Raw genomic sequence first — 23091 nt, forward strand, 5'->3', positions numbered from 1 at the left:
TGAGTCGAGCGGCGCAACGATGCTTGCCGCTCCGTGTGTCCCTGCTTGCAGTGGGGCTGCAATGCGCAAGCAGCGACCGGTGCATCGCGCCGGTCGAGTTTTCGCACATGGGTCGCCGGCTTTACTTCTGTCGCGAGTGCAACACTGCGGAGTGCTTCTTATCAGCACCTCTGAAGGACGAAAACTGCTCAGTTTTCCATGGCGTCGTGGGTATGGCAGTAGCTTCGCATTCCAGAGGTTCCTAGTTCGAATCCGCGTCAACGAGAATTCCTTTTTATTATTTTAGCCTTAAATAATCTCTCCCGCCCTGTTTACCCGCGAGCGACTGGATTTTTTTTTTTTTCGAGCCATGCCTTTCTGACCCAGAAATAAGTGCCGCTCAGTACTGGGCTGCCCTCAGCCTAGGTTCATAATCACGATTGTTAAAGAGTGTTTTACTATGGTGGGATTTATTTAAAAGAGTTAAAAATGAAGCGTCCCGGCTCATGAATTTCGCATAGCAGGAAATGACAAAAGAGTGAGAACGAGAAAGGGTCAAGTCGGCGGGAGGTCTCGCACGCTGTCTCGCTAGTGTGACATGGGAGTTGGCGGACCATCGGCCAACTGCCGTCTTGTGGGAGACATGGCGCCGACGCCGACAGTCGGCCGACTGTTTTCGTCGGCGCAGTGTGACATAGAGCCAGACATCACGACGACATGGTTTTGGCAGACCGAGTCGGCCGACTGTTGGCCTAGTGTGACAGGCCCTTTAACAGACACCCATCTCAAGACGGCTCGATACACATGGTCGCCGGTGCCGCTGTATGTCTGCAACAGGTCGCGCTTCAGCAGAGCTAACGATGGCGTCGTTTGAAAACGGCGGAACGACGCGTGCCCGGACGCGGCACTTCGCAGGTATGACCCAAAGCGTGGAAGCGGGGCTGCTTTTGCCCTTATGGCTGAGCGCACCGCCGCCCCTGGCGTGAGGCGTTTTCCCCTACGTTTTCGCCATTGACGCAGCCATCACTCACGGTTCGAGTGAGGAGGCGCGTCGCAGTAGCACTCAATGCGAGGAAGACGGCGGCGATGTGCGAGGGGGGGGGGGGGGGGGGGGGGGGGGGGAAGGCTCCCGACAAGAGAGGGCTCGGTGGAGAAGGCTCCCGACAAGAGAGGGCTCGGATGCCTTTTCAGGAGAAGGATCTTGTATTTGGTCACGGTGTACGAACATACTGTACCGTGTATTTGGTTTTACTTTGCTTTGTGTCATTGGCCGGACCGCTGGGTTTGAGGCTGTAGTGTGGCGGCCGCTTCGAAAGCAGGATCTGCTCGTTGTCGGTCCCCTCGGCCCCCCTGTTAAGTGATGTAGAAGAACTTCTTGCTGGGCGAGTTGGTGCATAGCTTTCTTGGGATGGCGTTACGCAAAAGACAAGACGTACTACACAGGAAAAGTAGAAGACAGAGCGCTCTATCTGTCGTCTTCTACTTTTCCTGTGTAGTACGTCTTGTCGTTTGCGCAACGCCATCTCAAGAATACCCTGTTAAGTCGCTGACTCGCTGGTCATTAAGAGCGTCCCGGCGTTTGCCAGCGCCCGTTCTCGAAAAGTGCCGGCTATGTTTTATGGCCGTCATCTCCCCTCTTTTGCCGTTTCTTATGCTTTTACTCGTTCTATCCGAAGCCTAGCTGTGGCGTACGTTCCTTTATACCTGTTTTCATTACAGTACGGAAAAAGCGCGGGCCTCCATTTTTAGTGTTTCTCTCGAACACTTTTTATATATGAGAAAAAACGTTGCCTTCTTCCCTTTTCTCCGGCAAATCATACCGCAGACGCACTTCAGACGTTTTCATGGCAGTGTGGCTCTCTGGGTGTTTACACTGTATAAATTCGTCCGAAGCGCTTGACAATCGTTTTCATAACCAGAAAATGAAGCAGAGCATAGACTCCTACGAATTACTCTTCCATTAATAAAAAATCTTATTTAATTGACTATCCTATTTTGATAGGTAGCCATACACAAAATTTAGTTACGGTTGAATTTATCTGGGACCAAAATAATTATGTGGTCCTATCTTAATTCGTTGAAATGGTTCGCATAATGACACTGCTGGTCTCGGATTTCAGTGCACTACAAGCGTACAAGCTTTTTGAGGGGCGGATTTATATAGGCTTTAGTTGGGTGGCGGGGTGGTCGAAATTTCGTCATTTCGGCAAGGAGTGTCTACAAGCAAATGGGATGCCACGGGAAGGTGTCACACCTTTCTTGCTAAGTGTGGCGGTCTAGACTTTTCCCTAAATGTAGCCGGCAATTTATGAGAAAGCGGAAGTTCTCGCAATAATACTGCGTAGATATCGAAGTTCAAGATAGAAAACCTCAAGCGTTCCTCTAAGAATTGTTCGCTATCTTCAGCCTGTCATTATTTCACTGCCGTGCCATCACCAACAAAATTACGTCATAGTGTGCAGAGTGCAAAGTTTGCTCGCAACCCTTAATGGCGCTTCTACGGATATGAGGAACCTGAGTGTGCTAATCAACTTTTTAGCTCGAGGGAAAAAAATTATTGTCCAAATTTTCAGGGGAATGCAGCCGCCCCCCCCCCCCCCCCCCCCACCATCCGGACGCCCATGGAAATGGCACAGTATGTCACATCTCGATGGACACCTGAACCGCGTCGTAAGGGAAGGGATAAAGGAGAGAGAGAGAGAAGAGGTGCCGTTGTGGAGGGCTCCTGAATAATTTAGACCACCGGGTACTCCACTGCGTCCACGAAAACCCCGAGAAAAGCGTTTATCACTGGTCGCGGTGAACGGGAACGGCGCCCTGTTGGCGGGCCGCGCCGATAGAAACCACCACCTCCGAGACGGCGGAGGAAGCGGAAATAGCCTCAGCTATAGCGAACACGCGTGCTGATATTATATTCAAACGACTCCAAAACAGCCATTCGCAATTTCGCGAGGGGCCGTATCACATCTACTTCACTCCGCAGCCATCAAAACACCCCTCTTCCGGTTAGAGAGAGTTGAATTGATCTAGGTCCCGGCCCACTCGTCTAATCCGGCTAACGAGGCGGCTCACGCGCAAGCCCGAGGTTTCGTCGACCGGGCAGTGAGCGCGCCCTCCGACCCAAATTTCACGAGGGACGGGTTGATCTCATTTCATGACATCACCCATCACTTTAGGCTGGAGAGGCGCACATATCCCCCCCCCCCCTCCCCACAAATTGTTAACAAAAGCGCAGAAAGTTACCTGGCGCCAACTGCAAGCACGCTACCTTCTGAATCCAGCAGTGCTTGCCCTCATGTACACTGGCCAGTACGACCCAAACTGCCATAATGTGGTGAAAGGTCCACATGCGACCACATTCTGTGGAACTGGGCAAATGATCCGCCTCCGGCGGAGTTGGTATACAGCTCCCTTCTCCCGAGCGGTGGGAGGCCGTGCTGGTCAGCGCGGACCCCAAGATTCAAGTACGGGCAATCGAGCGGGCCAATGAGGTAGCCGCCAGTCATGGGCTAGCGGCCATCTAGTATGCGCACGTCTCCTGCAACCTGCTCTCGACGCAATAAATGTTTTGCAATCTAATCCAAAATCGACCACCTTCATCGAAAGCCTTCATTCCTGAACAGCTTGCGTGCACTAAGGGCATTGTACGTGGAGTGGACACGTCATCTTCCAATTCAAGAAATTTTGGACTAGTTCCAGGAAGCCGAGGCGGGAATAATTTCTGTATACCGCTGCTCTCGCGAGATGGCTGGAGTGCGTGTTGCAACGGATTCAGTCATAACAACTTTTGCTGGTCCCACATGCCCCTCGGAGTTGAAAATTTGGCCAATTGTTTACCCGCGTGGACCCCCTGCATCCTCGACTCCATTATGTCCCCCCCCCCCCCCCCTCGCCGTGCCTCGCTCTCCCTCGCCCTTTTATAGCCTTGGCGTTAGTCCACGTAAGCCTTGTCGTTGTCTTCTCCTTCTTCTCTTCTCCACCAATCATCTCTCTCCACATCCCCGAATGCTTCTTCATCTTCTTTAGTCTTCGGTTAATCCACGTCATCCTTATCTCCAACCTCTTCGTCTTCTTCACACTTCTTTCTTTCATAATTTTATTTTAGGCTCCCTATTATATGTGACACTCTCATTTCATAACTTTTATGCCCTGAGGCAATAAACATCGCTTGAAAGAAAAAAATGTAACATTATTGTAATGTTTCGGTGCTACCAGGGACAGCTGTGGAGCGCGTGCCTTTTCGGTGTGCACAGCTCGAGAGAAATTGTGGGCGAGAAAGAGGAACGGAGGACAAGCCAGCAGCTGCATCAAGCATCACGAATAAAAGCGCATTGAGAGGTAATTTGGTACAGTACGAAACAGTTCTTGATGCACTCAGTTGCAAAAACAGTACCATACATTTGGAGGCGCTGATGCGAACCAGAACACCGTCGGCGCCTGATCTCATAATAGCCACGCCCGCGCTCCGATTCGATCGAAATATAATGCGGTAAAGTGGTCACTGCAAATGTCGGCTGCTGTTGAAGGTTTCCACCTATTCTTTCTTGAATTTATCCCCCATTGATGGTAAAACTTGGGCTTAGAGGGCGGGATCGTGCATCAAAATGAAGAGCAAGGCTTAAGACGCTAGTGTAACGAGACGAAACAGCTGAGAATAAAAGGCTCCGTACGTGCTGTGATGTCCTGTCATGTGCTAGTGCTACCCCATTGCAACGCAAGGGACCCTTATTTTTGAAACGTCTTTCCCGAAGACTTTGCTGGTCTCCTCATGCAGTTTACGGCGCAACAGGTAGGCAGTGTGGAAAAAGACGAGAACGGAGAAAAGACTTTAAAATAGCAATGGAAAAACGAAAACTGAAAACAAAAACCGTGCTGAGGTCCGATTTCGTGCACTACCAAAGTAAGGCTGGCACCTGAGTCGAGGCCACTTCCGGTGGCTTCACTTTGGGCGCCTGATGCGCCATCCAGCTGCATAGCGTAGCGACAAGCCACTGTTACGTACTTCCGTCTTGCGTTCTTTCCCGCCAAATTCGCTACAGCTGCTGTTTACGTCGTGTACATAGAACTCGTGCGCGTGCCGTGTTCACTGGTGGTCTCTTGTGCTTCTGTGCACGATGAGTGAAGCAGTGTCACCTTTAGTCCTTTCGGACATTCAGGCTGCTTGCAGCACCCTCGGAGGATGGGACGAAGGCAAATATTACAAAGAACCGGACTGCATAGGTACGCCGTATCCGCTGGGCCGTGTTTAGAGTCTCCCAAGAAACTCTCTCCCCCAAGAAGCATGTTTTGGCGAATCGAGTTGTGCTTTTCACTTTACTATTATTGTGTTGTTACTACATACTTAATGCAATGTGATTCTCTTCTGCAATTGTTTCCACAGAAAGTTTAAAAGACTTGCTGAGGTATCTGAGGCGAGACGATGAAGCCCATGAGATACGGCGCATCCTGGGTCGTATTCAAGTGCTGAAAACAGATCTCCTTCCTCTGCTCAAGTTTTACCCTGACGATGACACCCTATTTGATGTCATAGTAAGGTGAGGAATTGATGGCTTTTGTAACGGCGTGTTATGTGCCAGCCGGTCGCAAACCTGTGACACATTAAATGTTTTAAATTTTCAATCATCAATAGATGCTGAAGTTAAAACAACAACAGTAGTAAAATATGCGCTTAGTATAGTCAGCATGCGTGCCCTATAAAAGTAGTGATGGATGATGCTGACGCATCATTTTTCGGTTATTAGTGCAGCTTGGCAGCAGCTAGTTCGTCATGTGCCACTGTGTATATTGAATCATAAGCCACGCTAGCACCCAAAGTCGTGAAGATGAACAGCTTAAATTTTTGCCAGTGTTAAACACAGCTTGGTGCACTTTTAATAAACCAGAATTCAGCCCTTTCTTTATTTCTTTGATTTCTTGGGCGTACCACGTGTAGAGTACTGCATTTAAATTGAACTGCATGTGAAAAATTATGGTATAATCAGAAATCTGATTCGACAATTAAGCAACTGTAAAAAATCGTGGTGATCACTGGGGATGAGCTCCGCATGGTCGCTTCTTCCCTGTGTTTTGTTTTCACTTGACAAGCGTTCTTCCTATCCTAAACTAGAAAGCGAACATTTGTACACAGTGTTCCGTAGCCTTCTTATCTTCAGAAGCATGGCATTATGAACAGGCAATTATTATACCGTTTTGCTTCACGTGTTTAGCGAATAAACTGAACGAGGCGAATGTTGACATCCCAAGTTTTAAATATTTGCCTCAACTTGGCAACATGGTAACACCTGGTGAATATTGTTACCATTGCTTCTGCATTCTTGAGGTATTGGCGTGAAAGAAATCTGCTGGTAAAACGTTTTTTATACGATTTAATGGCAGTTCTCATGCGCACAGTTTCGGCTGTAAGCAACAGCCTAACATTTGTACTGCAGATAGAATACTGTGAAGAGCTGCTACATTACTCAACTGATGCTGTTATGGGAGCACAATTTTCTGTCCTTTTGTGTTACTGATGATAACACATATTTTTTTGTTTTATACAGCTGTGGATTGTGAGTAAGGAAATACCACTGCTAAATGCAGTGTGCAGCAGCATTGCAGTTACCCATATTTATGGTACATCTTTGTCGCAGCATAGTTTGATCTTTGCTAATTTTTTTACAAATACGTAAGAATTCTCACAAAATATTTCGGCAAACATTTTTGTGCATATAAAGATAAAGAATGAAAGCGAGGGTAAAAATGAGTCAGAATATACCTTATGATGCAAGAAAAACTTTTTGACTGGGTCCTCTATTTTTGTGACCGCACCTTTATAATATAACATAATATACATTATAGCTGATGCCCTTTGTTTCCGGGCTACATACTTTTCAAAATCCAGAGAATAAATGTTCATTTTTTATTGTTTTGAAGGTTTGGGTATGAATCAGATCTTTTTGGAAACTGTTCAGGAATTTGGTTTCTTTTTTTGCTTATTCCTACAATGAAGACAATTAGATGCTACCATTCACCTTTGTGTGGGATGCAGTTCTTTCAGTTCCACAAATCTCAAAAGTTTAGTCTTTTAGCATCGAAACTGTTATTTGAGTGTAGACCATATTTAGACTTGGGTAGCGAGGAGTAATGCTTGATACAATTATCCTAATCATTATTCCTTGGTCCTGGCTTTTTATGCGTAATGTTTGACCACACCTGGAATTGAAACATCTCCGTAAGTGACTGACTAGCACATACGGTGACATGGGTTATCTCTCTAGCAATCAGTTATGGAAATCTTTCTGAAATAGTGTTTAGCGTAGCTGCACCTTAAATATGGTACCTCTATTCAGCAGTTTGCAGTGGTAAAACACATTTTCGAGAGGCAGTTTTTGGGTATAAATTGGGGATTAACATGATTTTTACACAACTTGCTCTAAGTGCAGAAATTGGGAGAATTTGTGTTTTACCCCGAAACGCAGGGCACAAGTGTAGTTGCTCACATTGTTGTGGAGCTTTCTTCTATCATAAAAAGCAAAAGTGCAGGTGTGTAAAAGGTTTTGTTTCCTTGCGTAGCATTGCAATGCCAAATGGAGAGTCTTGGGTAAATATTGTGGGTAGCATGCGCAAAAAGGAAGACTTGAGAATGTGTCATTTCTATCCTATGTCTAGATTACTGGTGGACCTCACGAACCCTGCCATAATATTGTACAAGGAGGAGCTTCCGGTTGAGAAGTTTGCCCGGAACATCTACTTGGAAATTGTATCTCACCTGCAGGCATACAAACTTGCCTTTACGGATTCTAAAGTATGGATTACAATCACTAAAAAACTCGAATCTCTTCTGCACAAGGTATATTTATTTGTCCTTTCTTTTCAATTGATTCAGTATACACCAGAAAACCCTGTGCACTTTACTAAATTATTTCAAGCCATCCTGCATCATCATCTATTGCAGTGCATGCATTGCCTCACAGTCTGAACGTTTGTGTAGTTGTATACTTGTTGTATTATTAACTCTCACCTTTTTAAGCAGTACATGACTTGATGGTGTGTCTACATTTAGAACTGGGAGACACGACAGGAAGAAGACAAGGACATGATTGAGCGAATCCTTGTCCTGATCAGGAACGTCCTTCATGTGCCTGCCAACCCATCAGAAGAGAAGCGCACAGATGATGATGTCAGCGTTCACGACCAAGTTCTGTGGTGCGTTGTTAAGGCTCAAACCATTCATCTATGGGCAGTTCTCTTAAACATAATCAAAGGAGTATTTAGGGTGATAATTGCTTGCGAATCTGTCGGTTAATTCTGAAGAATATGTCGGAGCTTAGGCGAGGAAGAACCAGCTCCGACAACGTTGAGATTCGAACTGTTTTTAATTGCGCTGCTCGCGCAGCTGCCTAGCCCAACTTCCTCCTTCTTGTCCGGCGCCGTGTGCCATGGCCTGCGAACCGAGCGCGGTGCGAGGGGCGCTACACGGCTCCCCCCCACCCCCATAGAGCGAAGCCACAGGATTCGCCGTGAATATGCTTGGAGGAAGCTGTGCACAATGGTGGCACAGTCGAAGCGAGAGCGAGTGTACAGCTGACGGGCCGAGGAGTGGCAATGTAGGCCGGTTTGAGTCGGTCAGCTGTCACGATGTCTTCACGGCCGTTGACATCTAACTTGAAGGTCTTTTGCATACCATGTAGGACGCGAAACGGTCCATTGTAGGCCGGCGTGAGGGGGGAACGGATGTGGTCACGGCGGATGAAGGCATGGGTGCAGGAGGCCGGCCAGGTCCTGGCTGACGAACACGGACTGAGGGTGACGGGCGGCAGGGATGACAGGAGTAATGTGTCGAAATGTGTTATGCAGGTCTCGGATGTAGGTGGAAGCATCATGGATCAATGGAAGGGAGGAAAGAGAGAAGAATTTCTCAGGGAGACGCAGGGGAACCCCGTAGACTAGCTCAGCAGAAGAGCTGCTGAGGTCAGCCTTCAGTGCTGAGGGAATGCCCAAGAGGACAAGGGGAAGGTGGTCGGACCAGTGTTCCCTTGGCTAATAAGTGGTAAGGGCAGCCTTCAGTTGCCGATGCAGACGTTCCACCATGCCATTGGCCGAAGGATGGTAGGCAGTCGTATGGATGTGGCGGACGCCCAGAATATTGGCAAGGGCAGTAAGCAGGGCTGATTGAAACTGGCGGCTGCGGTCGGTGGTGATGACAGACGCGCCGCCGAAGTGAGAGACCCAGCCGGCCATGAAAGCCAAAGCAACGGTCTCGGCCCTAGCGTCAGCAATGGGCAACACCTCGGGCCAGCGGGTGAAACGATCCACACATGTGAGCAGATAAGGGGCCCACGTGATAACGGGAGTGGTCCAACAATGTTTATGTAAACGTGTGAAAACCGCGCGTCGGGCGGCCGAAAATTAGTGGCAGGCGTGACTGTATGCCAGTGAACTGGCATTGAAGGCAGGCATTGAAGGCGCTGGCAGTGAAGGCAGGTTCATGGCCAGTAGCGAACGTCGGCATTGATGCTTGGCCAAAGGAAACGAGATGTGATTAGCTTCTGCGTAGCACGAATACCAGGGTGGCTCAGGCAGTGCAATTTTTCAAAAATGGTGCGACGGAAAGGCAAAGGTACGTAGGGGCGCGAGATGCCAGTGGACATCTCGCACGTAATGAACTGGGAGGAAAACGACAGGGCACATTCGGTGAAGGACAGGGACGTGGATGAGGAGCAATGGTTGGGACTCTAAAGAACGCGAAGGTGGCGGGGAGCAGCGGTGCGACCGGAAATTCGGTGACGAACGGCGTGATAAGGGCGCGAGGACATTGAGCCACCTGGCAAGAGCATCAAGTCAACATTCAATGCTGGCAAACTGGGAGTCTGCGGCAGTAGTTGGAGGCGGACTGGCCACAGAGCTGACGTTGGGGAGCCGTGAGTAGTCCGCAATGCGGTCAGCGAGTTCAGTGAGCTTCTGTAATCAAACATCACCTGCAGCTGCGAAGATGGGGATTATGTGTTGGGGAAGACGCTGAAGGAACAACTCACGCAGAAAGGGGTCGTGCTGAGCAGCGGAGTCTCCATGAAGCTGGCGTGTGTGACGGAGGAGCTGCGAAGGGCGGCTGTCACCAAGCTCTGTAGCGCTGAAGAGCTGCTGGAGTTTGCTGCGCTCGGACGCTGACTTGCGGTCGATGATAGCCACCTTCAACGTGTCGAAAGGTCGAGCCGAGTTCAGCAAGCTGATGACGTCCACTAAGTCCTCAGTGACGTCAGGAGGCAGGGACGACACGGGGTGGAGGAACTTGGTCTCCTGGCTGGTGATACATCGCAGCTGGAAATGCGCCTCAACCTGCAGGAGCCAGGCGCGGGGGCTGTTGGGCCAAAATGGCGGTAGGCTGACTGGCTGGAATGTGGCCACCGAAACACTGAGAAGCTGAGTGTTCTGGGCGGGTCGCCGCTGGTAGGAAGGGCGAGAGAGCCAGGGGAATCCATGTAGGAGGATGGGGTTGCGTGTTCGAAGATGGGTCACCAAATCTGTCAAAGCTAAGGCGAGGAAGAACCAGCTCCGACAGCATTGAGGTTCGAACTGTTTTTAATTGCACTGCTCGCGCTGCAGCCTAGCCCAACTTCCTCCTTCTTGTCCGGCACCGCGTGCCTTAGCTAACCTTAGCAGGCTAGCGTGCCGACAACCCAGCAAAGCAAAACCATGAGCCAATTAGGCTAAGCACATGCTTTTGCAAGTCTGTTCGGTTTAACTACATTAAAGCCCTACCAATTTTTACTGCCCATTCAGCCCTTATTTATCTCATCGTGGAAGTATAACCTTGATTATATCTGTGTACATTGAGCTTCATTTTTATCTATAAATTCTGGGTGTATTGCCTTTTTCTTCTTTCCAGGGCAATGCACCTTGCACATGTGGAAGATTTGCTACTGTATGTCACCAGCAGTGATGACGAAAGCGACTATGCTTTTCATTGCTTGGAAATTTTGTCCCAGATGCTGCGAGAGCAGGTGAGCCAGTTTTTATTGTGTAGCTTTGCACGAAATCATTGGCAGCCAGCAATGGTAGCAATTGTTTTAGGCTTGTCCTCCTTTTTGTTGTTCAGATAAGAAGAAACCACATCTTTTATAAGTTAGCGCCGAACCAGCCTTATCATTCAGGACTCCTGTATTCATTGTCATAATTACTGAGCAAAGCACAACCAGAGTGTCAAACCAAACTGGAACTAAGCTTGAAGATGGCACAGAACCTGTGTTTCACCTGGAACCAAAGCAAGCCAACTTTTTCCTGCCATCTTGGAAATGAATTCGAATTGGAATGAATGGGAAGAATCACCGAACATGTACAGAAAATGTTTCAGGATGGTTTTTGGTGCCACATTCCGCAGAGTGTTGTTTAGGCAGCATTGACACATTTTTTCCAGCTGGCTGTGTTTTTTTTTTGTATTCACTGAGGTACAGAAAATGAAGCACATGATACGTGTGAACACATTCTTTTTAAGCTATTTTGGTCCTATTCGGTCATGGGATTAGTTTGCCGCATCTCTGGATGCTGCCCACACTTGGAGGTGTCAGGTATGTCACTGAGTCGTTTAAAGGGCTCCTGACCTGGTTTGCACATTGAAAACAAACCCTGTGCGTATATTGGGTAGTTATGATTGTCTCTGCAAAATATTAGAGAAATGCATGTCCTGAAATGTGGAGAAATTTGAAATCAAAGCCCGTTTGTGTGCTCTTTCGATAAAGGCAATCTCCTTGTCCACCCTATTGGCACCTAAGGCTTTGCTGTGACAATACGGCAAACAGCATTTCAATGGTCCATCATTTTAGCTCATAGGCAGATGGTACATGTCTCATCATTGCTGTTTGCTCTCACCCTTTTTTTCATTGGGCTGTTTCTTTCGGTGAAAGAAATATATACACTATTTTAGTTTCTTGGCCTGCTCCATTTTGTCTTTGCATGGTATGGTTTCTCTGCCATTTGTTTATCGCTCACCTCGTTCATTTCTTCCTATCTTACTGCACGTGTGGGTGCGCTGTCTCAGCATAAAGCTGCTCACGTGTTTCTGTATTCCTTCCGTCCAGCCGTGATAATCATGTTTCATGCATACCACCATGACGCACAATGAGGTTCATACTGACAAGTGCACTGAAGCATTTCTGTAAATATGCCTCGAAGCTGAAGTATATATACACACAAACACACGCACGCACACGCGTGTGAAGGTAGAATCTGATGGCTTCCGCAGATAAGAGTTGAAGACGGAAGGCGCATATCAGCGAGACATTTTATTTCGGCGTTTCAGCCAGGGTGCAGCCTTTCTCAAGACTGTGTTTATATTGCTTCAGACTGAACTCATAATAGTTTGAAACTGGATAGCAGAGTAGAAAAGAAACGAACAAATATCAACAATCGAAATAAAAGTGGGGAGAGGAGGATATGAGTGAGAAGGAAGTTAAGAAACAAACAGAAAGGGGGAGGAAGTCAGGGCAAGGGACAGGGGAAGCACGACAAAGATGAATGTAGGTAAAAGAAAGAAACAAAATGGAAAGGTGGGCTCCATCCTCACTGCGGGGCCAAAGTGGTGGCGCTGAGCAAGTGACAGAGACGGTGGTGGGTGTGTAGAAGAGAAAGCTTTTGGAGGTACTCACTCACTTCTCATGAGCAGATCGACGAAAACTTTAATAAAACGACGAAATAGTGACGAAATGTGGTTTGTCACAAGAATGCGATGGTGGTGGGTAAGAGCAAAGACAATGTTCGGGTACCAGACCAGTTTGGTGGGTTGGCTGTCCTATTGTGCACAGGTTAAACAGTGGGGGATGGTTTGTGGGACAAAAGGCATTGGGGGTCGTAAGAAATGGGGCACGCGTTTAAGTTAACATGCGTTGTCCATGCTGCTTGTTCCGTGTAATTCTGCATGTTGACTCCCCTTGAGCAAGTCGTCAAACTGAGGATGTCGGGGAAGCATGTGTTCGTGGTGGCAACGACAGCAAAACTTGTGTGGAAAACTTTCAAGCTCACGAAAAAAAACAAACATGAACCAGCCCCGAAGGATGGTCAAGGTCTCAGAAAAAGATCTTCCAAAAATGGCTTCTATACTGCATGAGCCTGAGTAGTGAGGAGGAGGGGAAGGGGCAGAGGCTATCTGTTCTTATTGGTATCAATCTTTTCGTTTAAAAGTAACCATTTTGCCTGACTTTGCAGTTTTATAAGTTGAAAGAACATCCAATGGTTTTCTGTTACCAGTTATTTGTTTGGGTTTGGAGAGGGCGGATAAAAGAAATAGTCAAAGGTTTTTCGTTAAGACGCTGTTGAGTGGTATTAAACTTTTGAGTGAAGTAAGATTCGGTTTATTCACGTTCTGGCATGTTTTTGAAGCCTCCTTGCATAATAGTTACCTATAGTGCATCAAATGAGTGTTCATCCAAGTTTATGTGTTTGGATAGGAGAAGATTTGGGAGAGACTTAGTGTGGGTGCAGTGATATTGAACCAGATTCAGGGTGGAGTGTCTGTCTGTCCTGTATATTACTGGTTACATAGACTGCATTCAAGAAGGTACATAATTAGGGGCTATTCTTATACTCGTAGCTGTGGCACTTATTTGTAGGTATAATAGTGAAGGTTTAATTTAAAGCTGTTTATTCTAACATGATTTTGGCCAGTGTTTCTAACACCATTTGGCTTGGAGATCTGTAATGTCCCTGCTGGTTGTATGATTCTAAAAGGGCTGCACTGCTATCAGCATAGGGAATATTTGTGTATAAGGATGTGACATTCAGGTCACAAGAGAGGCCTTGTCAGGCAGTGTTATATTGGCTGTTTCGCGGAGCAAGCAATTGGTATCTTTGATGTAGGATGAGAACAGATTTCAAAGTGCATCGACACACTAATTAGTCGCATTCCGGCCACACATCCGTTCTGAAACTGGTCATAATGGATGGGGACAGAATTATTCATTTGTTGTGCGTTTGAGCACCAATGATCATGTACCACACAGTTGGTGGTGCAATATTTAGTGAAATAGAAAAAGTGAAACTCTAAAATTTTGTGTTAAACTGCTACCTGTTCTTATTGGTGTCAATCTTTTCGTTTAAAAGGAACCATTTTGCCTGACTTTGCAGTTTTATAAGTTGAAATAACCTTTAGTAGTTTTCTGTTACCAGTTTGTGAAAATAATTGATTTTGATGCTGTGACTCATTGTTTTTTCTTTATTTCATTCAGTCTCCTGAAGTGTTAGCACGAGCGGAGCAGCCACGAAGTGCCTTAGAAAAAGAGGAAGATGTCAGGTAAGATATGTCAAGTGACGCAGCAGATAGCCGTCTTCGAAAATACCTGTAAGCTGCACGAATTAGTGGCTCATTTACCTAGCCCTCTTTTTTTTGTTGTTGTAGTTCTGTTAATACTTGAAAGGTTTCAGGGTTTCTGCATATCAGATGTGTTGGCGCTCTGTGCATTGCCAGAAGGAGATTCAAATTCTTTAAAACAGTGCAAAGGGCACGGACGAATACACAAAGGGGCATGCATGGCACTATGTGTTTGTTTCTTTGTCCATGTCCTTTTTATGCTGTTTTAAAAAACATGAACAACCAACTAGCCTGCAGCATTGCCCTTGTAAAATTAGAATTATTTGTAAGCCTTGAATTCATGCCATTGTATAAAATGAGCAGAGGGCATAATTAATCCTTCTAGCTGTAATGGTGCAGCCGTATGTGGAACGACAGCTTCAGAGATAGGAGCATGCAGCTTTTAAAGTTCTTAACTTAGCCTGCTATTCTGTTCAAAAAACATGTTTGGAATCATATATCACACTGAAGTTTTAGTCTAATTGACGCGAGATGGGCACTGAGTTGAACGTGACATGAGGCATATGGTAGTTTAACTTTGCAATGTTTGGATGTTTCCAGTGTGCTGTGCTATGTGAATACATTATCATGTGTTCATAGGTGTTGCATACACGTTACATGTACATGTTGTATATGTTATTGCATATGCAACATGGCATCTTCATCAGTAGAGTGTTGTATGGTGTTGTGTAGTACTTTGTCTACCACGGAGAGACAATACTTATTAGTGTAATCTAAAGGTTTCCTATAGGGGCTTTAAAACATCAGAGACAATAAGAAGTCATTTTTTATTTCTTAATAACTACAAAACGATTTCTGAAAGTTGCTTTAGTGTTCTCCTCTACCTGGAACATTCAGAAACTTTAATTACTGGCGTTTCATGTTTGGTCAACAATGGAATTTGCATTATTAAGCTTTTGCTATCTATAACTGATTGTGTTTCAGGGAACTACTCAGAGTAAGGGAAGTGGAACTTGCGAAGAAGAAGGTGCAAATGCAGGCGAGAGCAAACAGGTAACTCACACCTGTTTTACTTTTTCCTGAAAAACATTTTCCTTCTTTGTTTGCTGCAATGTCATAATAAGATTTCTGATCTTTATGAATAATGCATTTGTTCCCCTCGTCATGTCGAAGTTAGAATGGTCGAAGTTAGAATTTTATTCAGAGAAATTGAAAATGTACCCTGCTACCTAACCAATTTTGTATCTCTGAAGGTTTTTGTGGGGCTTCTTTCTTCAGGCACCCTCGTTTTGGTGGGACGTTCACTGTGAAGAACATGAAAGGCATAGGCGACAACAACCTCATTGCCCATGATAGCTTGTCCAAGCTGTCCCAGTTGAGCTTTGACCGTTCGAAGCCATTCAAGGCAAAGCCAAAGAACAGGAGGCCTGTCTTGGAACCGGAGGACACCACGCGGAGATCCACTCTGAACATCCGGCTATTCCTCAAAGGCCTCTGCACTGACTTCCTTAAATGGTGTTACAATCCTCTGATGAGAACTGTCAAGGTAACCGCATTTCATGCAATCTGGCACGGTCTGTTTCTATCAGTTTTTAATTAATTTTATGAAAGCTTTTCATTACTTTTTCTATAGCATGCTGACTGTTGCCTCAGAGCATAAAAGATGGCCATATCTTTCGTTTGTAGGGCCCACATACTTCCAAACTACTTAGTGGGCTTGGGACGTCTTAGTCTGTCTGGGCTGTCTGGGCTCGGCTGCTGAACCGGAGGGTTTGGCTACCTGGTCGCAGTCTAAGTCTGCGACCGGGGCTGAAGAGTACAAAAGGTGCTCCCAGGCCGGGTAACGCTGGGAGGGGTAGCGTCCTCCTGTAACCTAGCGGGGGGTGAGGTTCGGCGATGAGGGCCCTAGGCGTAACGCCGGGAGTAGTTGCGTGCTCCTGTAACCCAGTGAATTGGGGGCGACTGTCATTGGTGAACCTGGGAAGGGCTGTGGTGACCCTCTCCTTTTTGTCTGGGACGCCTTTGCTTCGTGTGTGTGGTGTGATACTATTTAATGCTCCAAAGAGGCATGTGGGCTACAAGAGGTGCCATAGTGGAGGGCGGGCACTGGATTAATTTTGACCTCTTGAGGTTCTTTAACGTGCACTGACAGTGTACAGCACAGGGGCATTTTTCCCATCTTGCCTTCTTTAAAATGAAGCCATGACTGGGGTTCGATTTTGCGACCTTGTGCTCAGCATCTGAACGCCATAGCCGCTAAACACCATGGTGGGTCTTTCTGAGGTCTATCCCACCAAATGTATATGCAGGGTAAAATAAACTTATTCAAATGAATTCAGAATTATATGAAAAGAAAAACTGAGCTAAGAGCAAAACAGCAAAGAGTGATAATAACGTCTGTGTTGACTTGGAGCATAGGATGATGTATTGGCTTACATACAGCCTACCTTGTGTAGCAGTTGTGTCCTAGGCAATAGCCTTAACTTAACAACAGTTCATATGCAGTGGTTCCTCATTATGATAGAGCAGGGCAGGATCATGTGGTTGGAGCTTAAAGGTGCATCTCGAAGGAGCGTTATTGGAACTGTTGTGTGGTTACCTTTTGTGTGGAACGTTTTGCATCAGTACATAATCCGCTGCACTCTCGTGGCATCTTTGCATAGCAGCAGAGCTAACTTTTTCACTGTAATTGTGAAGTCCTACACATCTACCGTCGTGATGGCTCAGTGGTTATGGTGCTGGGCTGCTGTCCCGAAAGCCGCGGGTTCGACCCTGGTCGGGGCGGTCAAATTTTGATGAAGGCGAAATTCTAGAGGCCTGTGTACTGTGCGATGTCAGTGAACGATAAAGAACCCCAGGTGGTCGAAATTTCCGGAGCCCAGTCACTACGGTGTCCCTCATCATAGCCTGGGCCTGAGGCAGTTTGGGACATTAAAGGGGCCATGACATGGTCGCTCTTCATACTGCAGTTTTGTGCTTACATTACCTAATTGAAGAGCTTATGATTCGATTTCCGAAATTTGGCTGCCCTGGACGCGCTGTATATTCCAAAAAATGCGATCGAAATTGAGACCAGGAGACTCCTCCCTCCAGCAGCGATCGCCATATTGAACACTCTCGTGATGTCACTAGGGCATGCACGGAACAACGTCGTCTGCTCTCGTTGCTGCAATATGCGCAGCGAGGTCCCATTCCCCCCTGTGCTTTTGCGGGCGATCGAAGTAGCAGTCGTCCCCCATATATGAGTGACTGGTGACGCAAAAGTGCTTAGAATAGTAATGCAGTTTTTCTTTGGTATAGGTAGGGTCCGGTCACACTAGGTCGATGCAACAGCGATCGAGGCCAGTGGGCTGGCCGGTATGCAAATGCTGTCGCTGATGCACCGGTCTGTTACGCTAGACCGACGACGACGCCAGCACGACCAACGACCGCATATCGTAGTAATGTTCAGAGTCAGCTTAGTAGGAACCAGAAGAGTGTGCTAGGGGACTAGTTGGTATGACAATCTATAAACTTAAGATTTTTAAAACTTATTGGACCTGATGCTAGCCACGGCGACATATGCGATGTGCGTGCACCAGCGAAGATGTGCTTTCAATCAGTGCCTGCGCATAGAACCGATCGTCGAGGCAAGTGACACGGGCAGAAAATGCCGCACGACGGTGCCGCTCGTCACTCGCCGCCGTTGCCTGGGCTTGTGCGGCCGAGAGAAAGCTTCACGCCTGGTGAGGCGATGGCTGGAAAAACTGCGCTTGTGTACCATACCTGTATCGAAAAAAGTGAAACGAGCGGCTACATATCTTATCTTCACAATTTCTTACTAATCAGTGAGGAACTTTTGCCATATTCTTTAATTTCGGTCGACGGTGGACTGCCGGCCCCTTTCGGGACGAGGCCTAGCGAGTACGCAGGATTCGTGTGTGCGATTTTGGCAATTGTGGAGAGCGATTTCGCAAGTTTTAGCGCCTGCAAATAGCTGTTGAGCGTAGTTTTGACTAGAGTGTCCTCAAAGCGACGACTGCATACATCGCAGGACGCGAGTACAATAAGGGGGGAAGTGCCGATGTGTGACCCGGTGTGCATAGCATGTGCAGAAGGCAGCCGGCAGCAGCCGTCGGCGTCGACTGTGGACAACAAATCTGGTTGTTTTCATTAATTCAAGTAATGTCCGAACGTATCTTTAGCTAAACCGATCTAAAATTAAATTTTGGTGACATAAGAGAAAGCAGATACAATTAGCGGAAAGTGCCGGTATCCTATGCGAAGCGTTTCTTAAGCAGGCGATACAGTATCATCGGTGCTTATCGTAGTGTTATCATGGTGTGTAAATGAGTAAAAGTGCAATTCGTGAGCAAGAGTACGTAATATTTAAGATAAGGATAACCCACCTGGCGTTTTATGCCACGCAAACGAGCAGTACTGTTTGCGTACAGCCATATGTAAACAACCTCAGCGTGGGGCTGCAGTTGTCGTAATTGTCGCACTCCTGGAGCACAACGCGCACGCACAGCAAAATGCTAAATGCTGTACTATTATTTTAAAGCACTGATTTAGACGGTGGCGACTATTCATCGGTATGGGCAGTGAAAGCATTCGAGTCGTGTAGGGTTTTGCAAGCAGCTTGGTTCCTGCAAAAGGGTTCTCGAAGGAAATGTATGTTTGACTTACAAACGCGCACATGCAGCGCGGAAGTCGTCGCACTCGGCACTTTTCTCTGCTCCTTTCGTGCCTCAAGGTTACTCTAGTGCCACAGTTTGATAATTTGAGTTTAATTATCGAGCCAATGAATAGCGGACAAGAACTTGGTAGATATAGCTACAAAACGCCGCGGCTTTTCACGGTGCACATCGGCGAAGGCATGCACGGCACGTGCCGCTTTTCACATACAGAAGCACTTGACTGCTCAAAAGAGGCCACACTCATAAAATATGAACAGCATGCTTCTAAGTGTAAATAATAAAGCAGAGGTCCATCGATTTCTGTTTCCTGAACAATTGGAAAACGGGCGCCATGAGCAAGTCCGCTTTCCCAAGGATCATTCAGCTCGCGTATACTATGTTGAAGGCTTCGCAAAAGAGAACACGAAAAATGCATTTTATTTCGCTAAGCTAAAAGAAAAAACCTTTAGAGCGACCGCTGTCTACGGTGTGCATGCAAGCATCTCAACAGCTCGCAGCAAGACGACGCGGGGCATGTATGCGCTTGTGACGTCAGCGATCAGAGGTTGCCAGACCAGCAAACAGAAGAAACGAAAAAAATTCGTTTTAAAAATATTTGCCACAGAGAATCAACTGAAAATTCAGGAAATAGTAATTTAACCTGTTGGGAATTAAAGGCGATAAGCAGTGTATTCATGAAAATATGCTGTCATGGCCCCTTTAAACCTCCGTAAACCAAACCAAACCCACACATCTGTTTACGGCACCACTCACAAGCAAAACCGTCTATGAAACTGCACAAAAGCTTAAGCCTGTGTGGATGGATAGATAAAACTAGGCTTCAGCATTCACTGCTTGACTTTTAGTAGTGCTTCACAAGTAGATGCACACGTTGCACTTATGTTTTAAATGTGAATTTATGCTTGCGAGGCTTCAAAACATTTTCCTATCGAGCAGTGACTCTTTTGAAGTGTGCAGATCTGTCAAGACTCTGGCACAGTTATATATTCTTTGTTTGCCCATTTTGCGGCTCATCAACAAGAACTGTGGTCAATGCTTTCTGCATGGCCCAAGAATCTTGCAAAAGTATGTGCGACTTGGCTTTTCGTAGTGAGAGCTAAACTGGGCTACCAGTCGTGCATTTCGCTGTGGGTCAGGGGAGACAGTTGTGCACGTGCGCCGTTACCATGGCAACCAAAGAGGAGCAAGGTGCGGATTGCGCTTCACTGTCGCCGAACGCCCGCTCCACCATTGAAGCCGCCCATGACATCACGCGGATGAGCAGTTGTACGCATGCGCTGATACCATGGTAACCAGAGAGACCCCACAGGTGCGCCGCGCGCTTCGTCGCCGCTTCGGTGCACACCACTCTATCACCCAAACCGCGCGTCGCATGCGCTGCGTTGCGTATAAAAGGGAGGAGATGTAATAGGCGGCTGTATCGCAACGTTTGACATGGATGCAGAGAAGGGGAGTCTAGCCGCTGCTTAACGGCGGTGTAGACGAGAGAAATTAACTCTTCCGATCCTGAGGTATTCACTTCGCACTTGGCTACTCAACAAAGAGAGAATGAGCTTAAGAAGGCGAAGAGAGCAGTGGAGACGCCCGAACAGAGAGAGGAATGGCTTGCCAAACGGAGCTTCCAGACTGCCGAGCGTATAATAGACGGCGCATAGCTGCCGAGATGGAGCCAAATGTCTCTCATTGCTAAACATACAGTGACCACAACAATCTCAGCCAGGGAAACGTACCTCTCGCTGCATATATTGTGGCATAGCCAAGCTAAGCCACTGCCAATTTTTTTCCTCAGGCAGGATCTTCAGCTTCCCAAGTTTCTTTTTGATTTTTCTTTATTTTTCATGTCGTTCAGATAATTCTTTTTTTTCTTTTGTCTACTTCATTATCAGTTTACTTGATTATTTACTTAACTTATAACATCTTAATAAGGCGAAACTTGCCTTTAACATAGGTGGTTGCTTTCCATCTGCTGATTTGTTTATTCTCAACCATTGTCACCATTTTTACTAATGATGCGTTATGGCAGGTAAAAACTAGGGTAGTTCTTGGACCATTTTGATTCTGGCTGGATTGTATATGGCTAGGAAATATTCAAACATGTTCCCTCTATTAAAATGAAGTCACTTTTCTTGGGATATTTTTTTTTTATTCCAGCTCCTAGGGGTCCTATGATGCTGTGTTGTCTAAATTTGTTGGACATGTACTTTGTCCAAAATGTTGCTTCTATGCAGACTTATTACTATTGCTGCGAATCTTTGTATTGTTTGTTCCAAGGCAGGGCTGGGTTTATGTCGAGACGTGCTTGTGATCTTCACGAGAAGAATCTTCTGGGGCTCGATCGCAGAGGGCGAAGCTTCGCGAATGTTGGATGGCTCGTTGAAGAAAGCAGTCGTTGCTCCTTTGTTAATGTGCTGGTATTCTTCCCTGAAGTTCATCAGCAGCACTTCAGCTTGGCCATTGTGGAAATCTGCAATGCCTCTTGCGATGCTGATTCCTCACTCTAGAATCAACTCCTTGTTCTCCTTGATGAGAGTTTTTATGTTCTTGTCATCCATGGCACCTACGGTGACCATGACGCTTGAACGGGGTGGAACACTTACTTGTTCATCCAGGGTACTGAGGGAAACATGCTGCTTCATGGTTGTCATCAAAGCTATGACTTCGTCCGGTAAAAGCAACAAGCATGCTTGGTGGTCATCGAATAGAATGCTTGCTGCTCTTGGCCATGCTGAATTCAAAGCTTGAACAGCGAACTTTCGAGGTACGGCATGGAAAGTTACCGCAACAGTCTGGAACAGCGCAGAATCGGCTCCACCTGGATGAGATCAATTTAGATAAATCTGGTTGAGTCTTGCATCACAAACAAAAGCCATAAATCCGCATGCCAGCAGCTTTGAAGATTGAACAAACAAACAGTACAAATATTTGCCGCACTATTTCATTTTGTGTTTTTTAGAGTGGGTGTGCATTTCTTTTACAGCTTCTTTGTCCTTTCCTTGCTTTTTGCTAATACATGCCTGGAAGAAACATGCAATATGTGTGAAATATTTCTGCTATTATCAATGTGCTTTTTTCTTTTGCATTAATTTTGCATTGATAGTCACTTCTTTTGCTAGAATTCAGCACTCAGTTTCAGTTTTCAGCAGTCTTGGTAGCTTACATGTTTTGAACTGCTATGACCATTCTTTACATATTGTGTTATTGTGTTTGCAACTGCTTTTTACCGTTTTTGCTCGAGTGCTAGAAATGGAGCTAGTTGATGCTGTGTAGCAAAAGCAGCTAAGTCATTTGCTGTAAAGATTAATCATGACTACGAGGAAACTACCTAGAAGGGTTTGTAGCTACCTGGTTAGTTGATGTAAAAGCTCCCATTTCAGCCCTTGACTCGAGGGCTCCTTTGTGCATACATGCCATCTTGTGAAAAATGAATGCAGGAATAAAGAGCATTTTGATTCTTGTTCTGAAATAACTAAACTTTTGCTGACTGAACTGCTTGTAGGGGTGAGTCTTTAAGGGCTCCGGTATTATGTTTCCTCTTTGCAGAGCTTCCTACAACGCAAGAAAGCACTTTCACATGACGAGAGCTATTACTTCTGGGCACTCAAGTTCTTCATGGAGTTCAATCGGCACAATGGCTTTGACGTCAGCCTTGTCAGTGAAACCATTTCGAAGGAGTCATTTCATTATGTGCAGACAGAGCTGGAACAGTACTACGAGATGATGGTCACTGACAAGCGCAAAATTCAGATATGGTCAAAGAGGTGTGTAGGCTTGTTTGCGGCTTCCTTCACTGGTTTTTCAACTTGCCTTAAAGTACATGCATTGTTAGTGCTTATCTAATTTTTTTCCTTGTGGTAATAAATAAGTTGTGAAATGTACTTGCTGAGTGAAACTGAATGCAAGAAGTCATTTTGTAGGATACAAAGGTAATTGTAAATAACTTTTAAACTTTGCTTTTTGACCTTATACTACAATTGCAAACGGGGAAATGCAGAACAATGTGTGCAATGAAAATATTCAATGCTTTTGTTCATACTGACACCTCCAGGTTATGTTAGCCTCAGTTCTTACTGAGGTTTCAAACCTTGTAGCATTGTGTAGCTTGTAACAAAGATGTAGCATTGTGCAGGCGTTGCAATCTAAAGGGAAAAAAAAAGA

At 46.2% G+C, this 23091-nt stretch overlaps 1 protein-coding gene across 1 annotated transcript in view; it reads left to right on the forward strand.

Moving 5' to 3' along the window:
• Positions 1-4972: 4972 nt before the first annotated feature.
• timeout (circadian regulator timeout) overlaps positions 4973-23091 on the forward strand; it is a gene marked incomplete in the record, with an annotated part of 289956 nt that continues 271837 nt past the window's right edge. The window contains 9 exon segments of the mRNA XM_077669310.1: positions 4973-5199; positions 5360-5513; positions 7627-7807; positions 8021-8163; positions 10844-10958; positions 14175-14239; positions 15242-15310; positions 15536-15803; positions 22477-22694. Of these exon segments, the coding sequence (XP_077525436.1) occupies positions 5094-5199; positions 5360-5513; positions 7627-7807; positions 8021-8163; positions 10844-10958; positions 14175-14239; positions 15242-15310; positions 15536-15803; positions 22477-22694 (1319 nt within the window).

The sequence above is a fragment of the Amblyomma americanum genome, chromosome 6 (genome assembly GCF_052857255.1).
Source record: "Amblyomma americanum isolate KBUSLIRL-KWMA chromosome 6, ASM5285725v1, whole genome shotgun sequence".
Taxonomy (NCBI): Eukaryota; Metazoa; Arthropoda; class Arachnida; order Ixodida; family Ixodidae; genus Amblyomma; species Amblyomma americanum.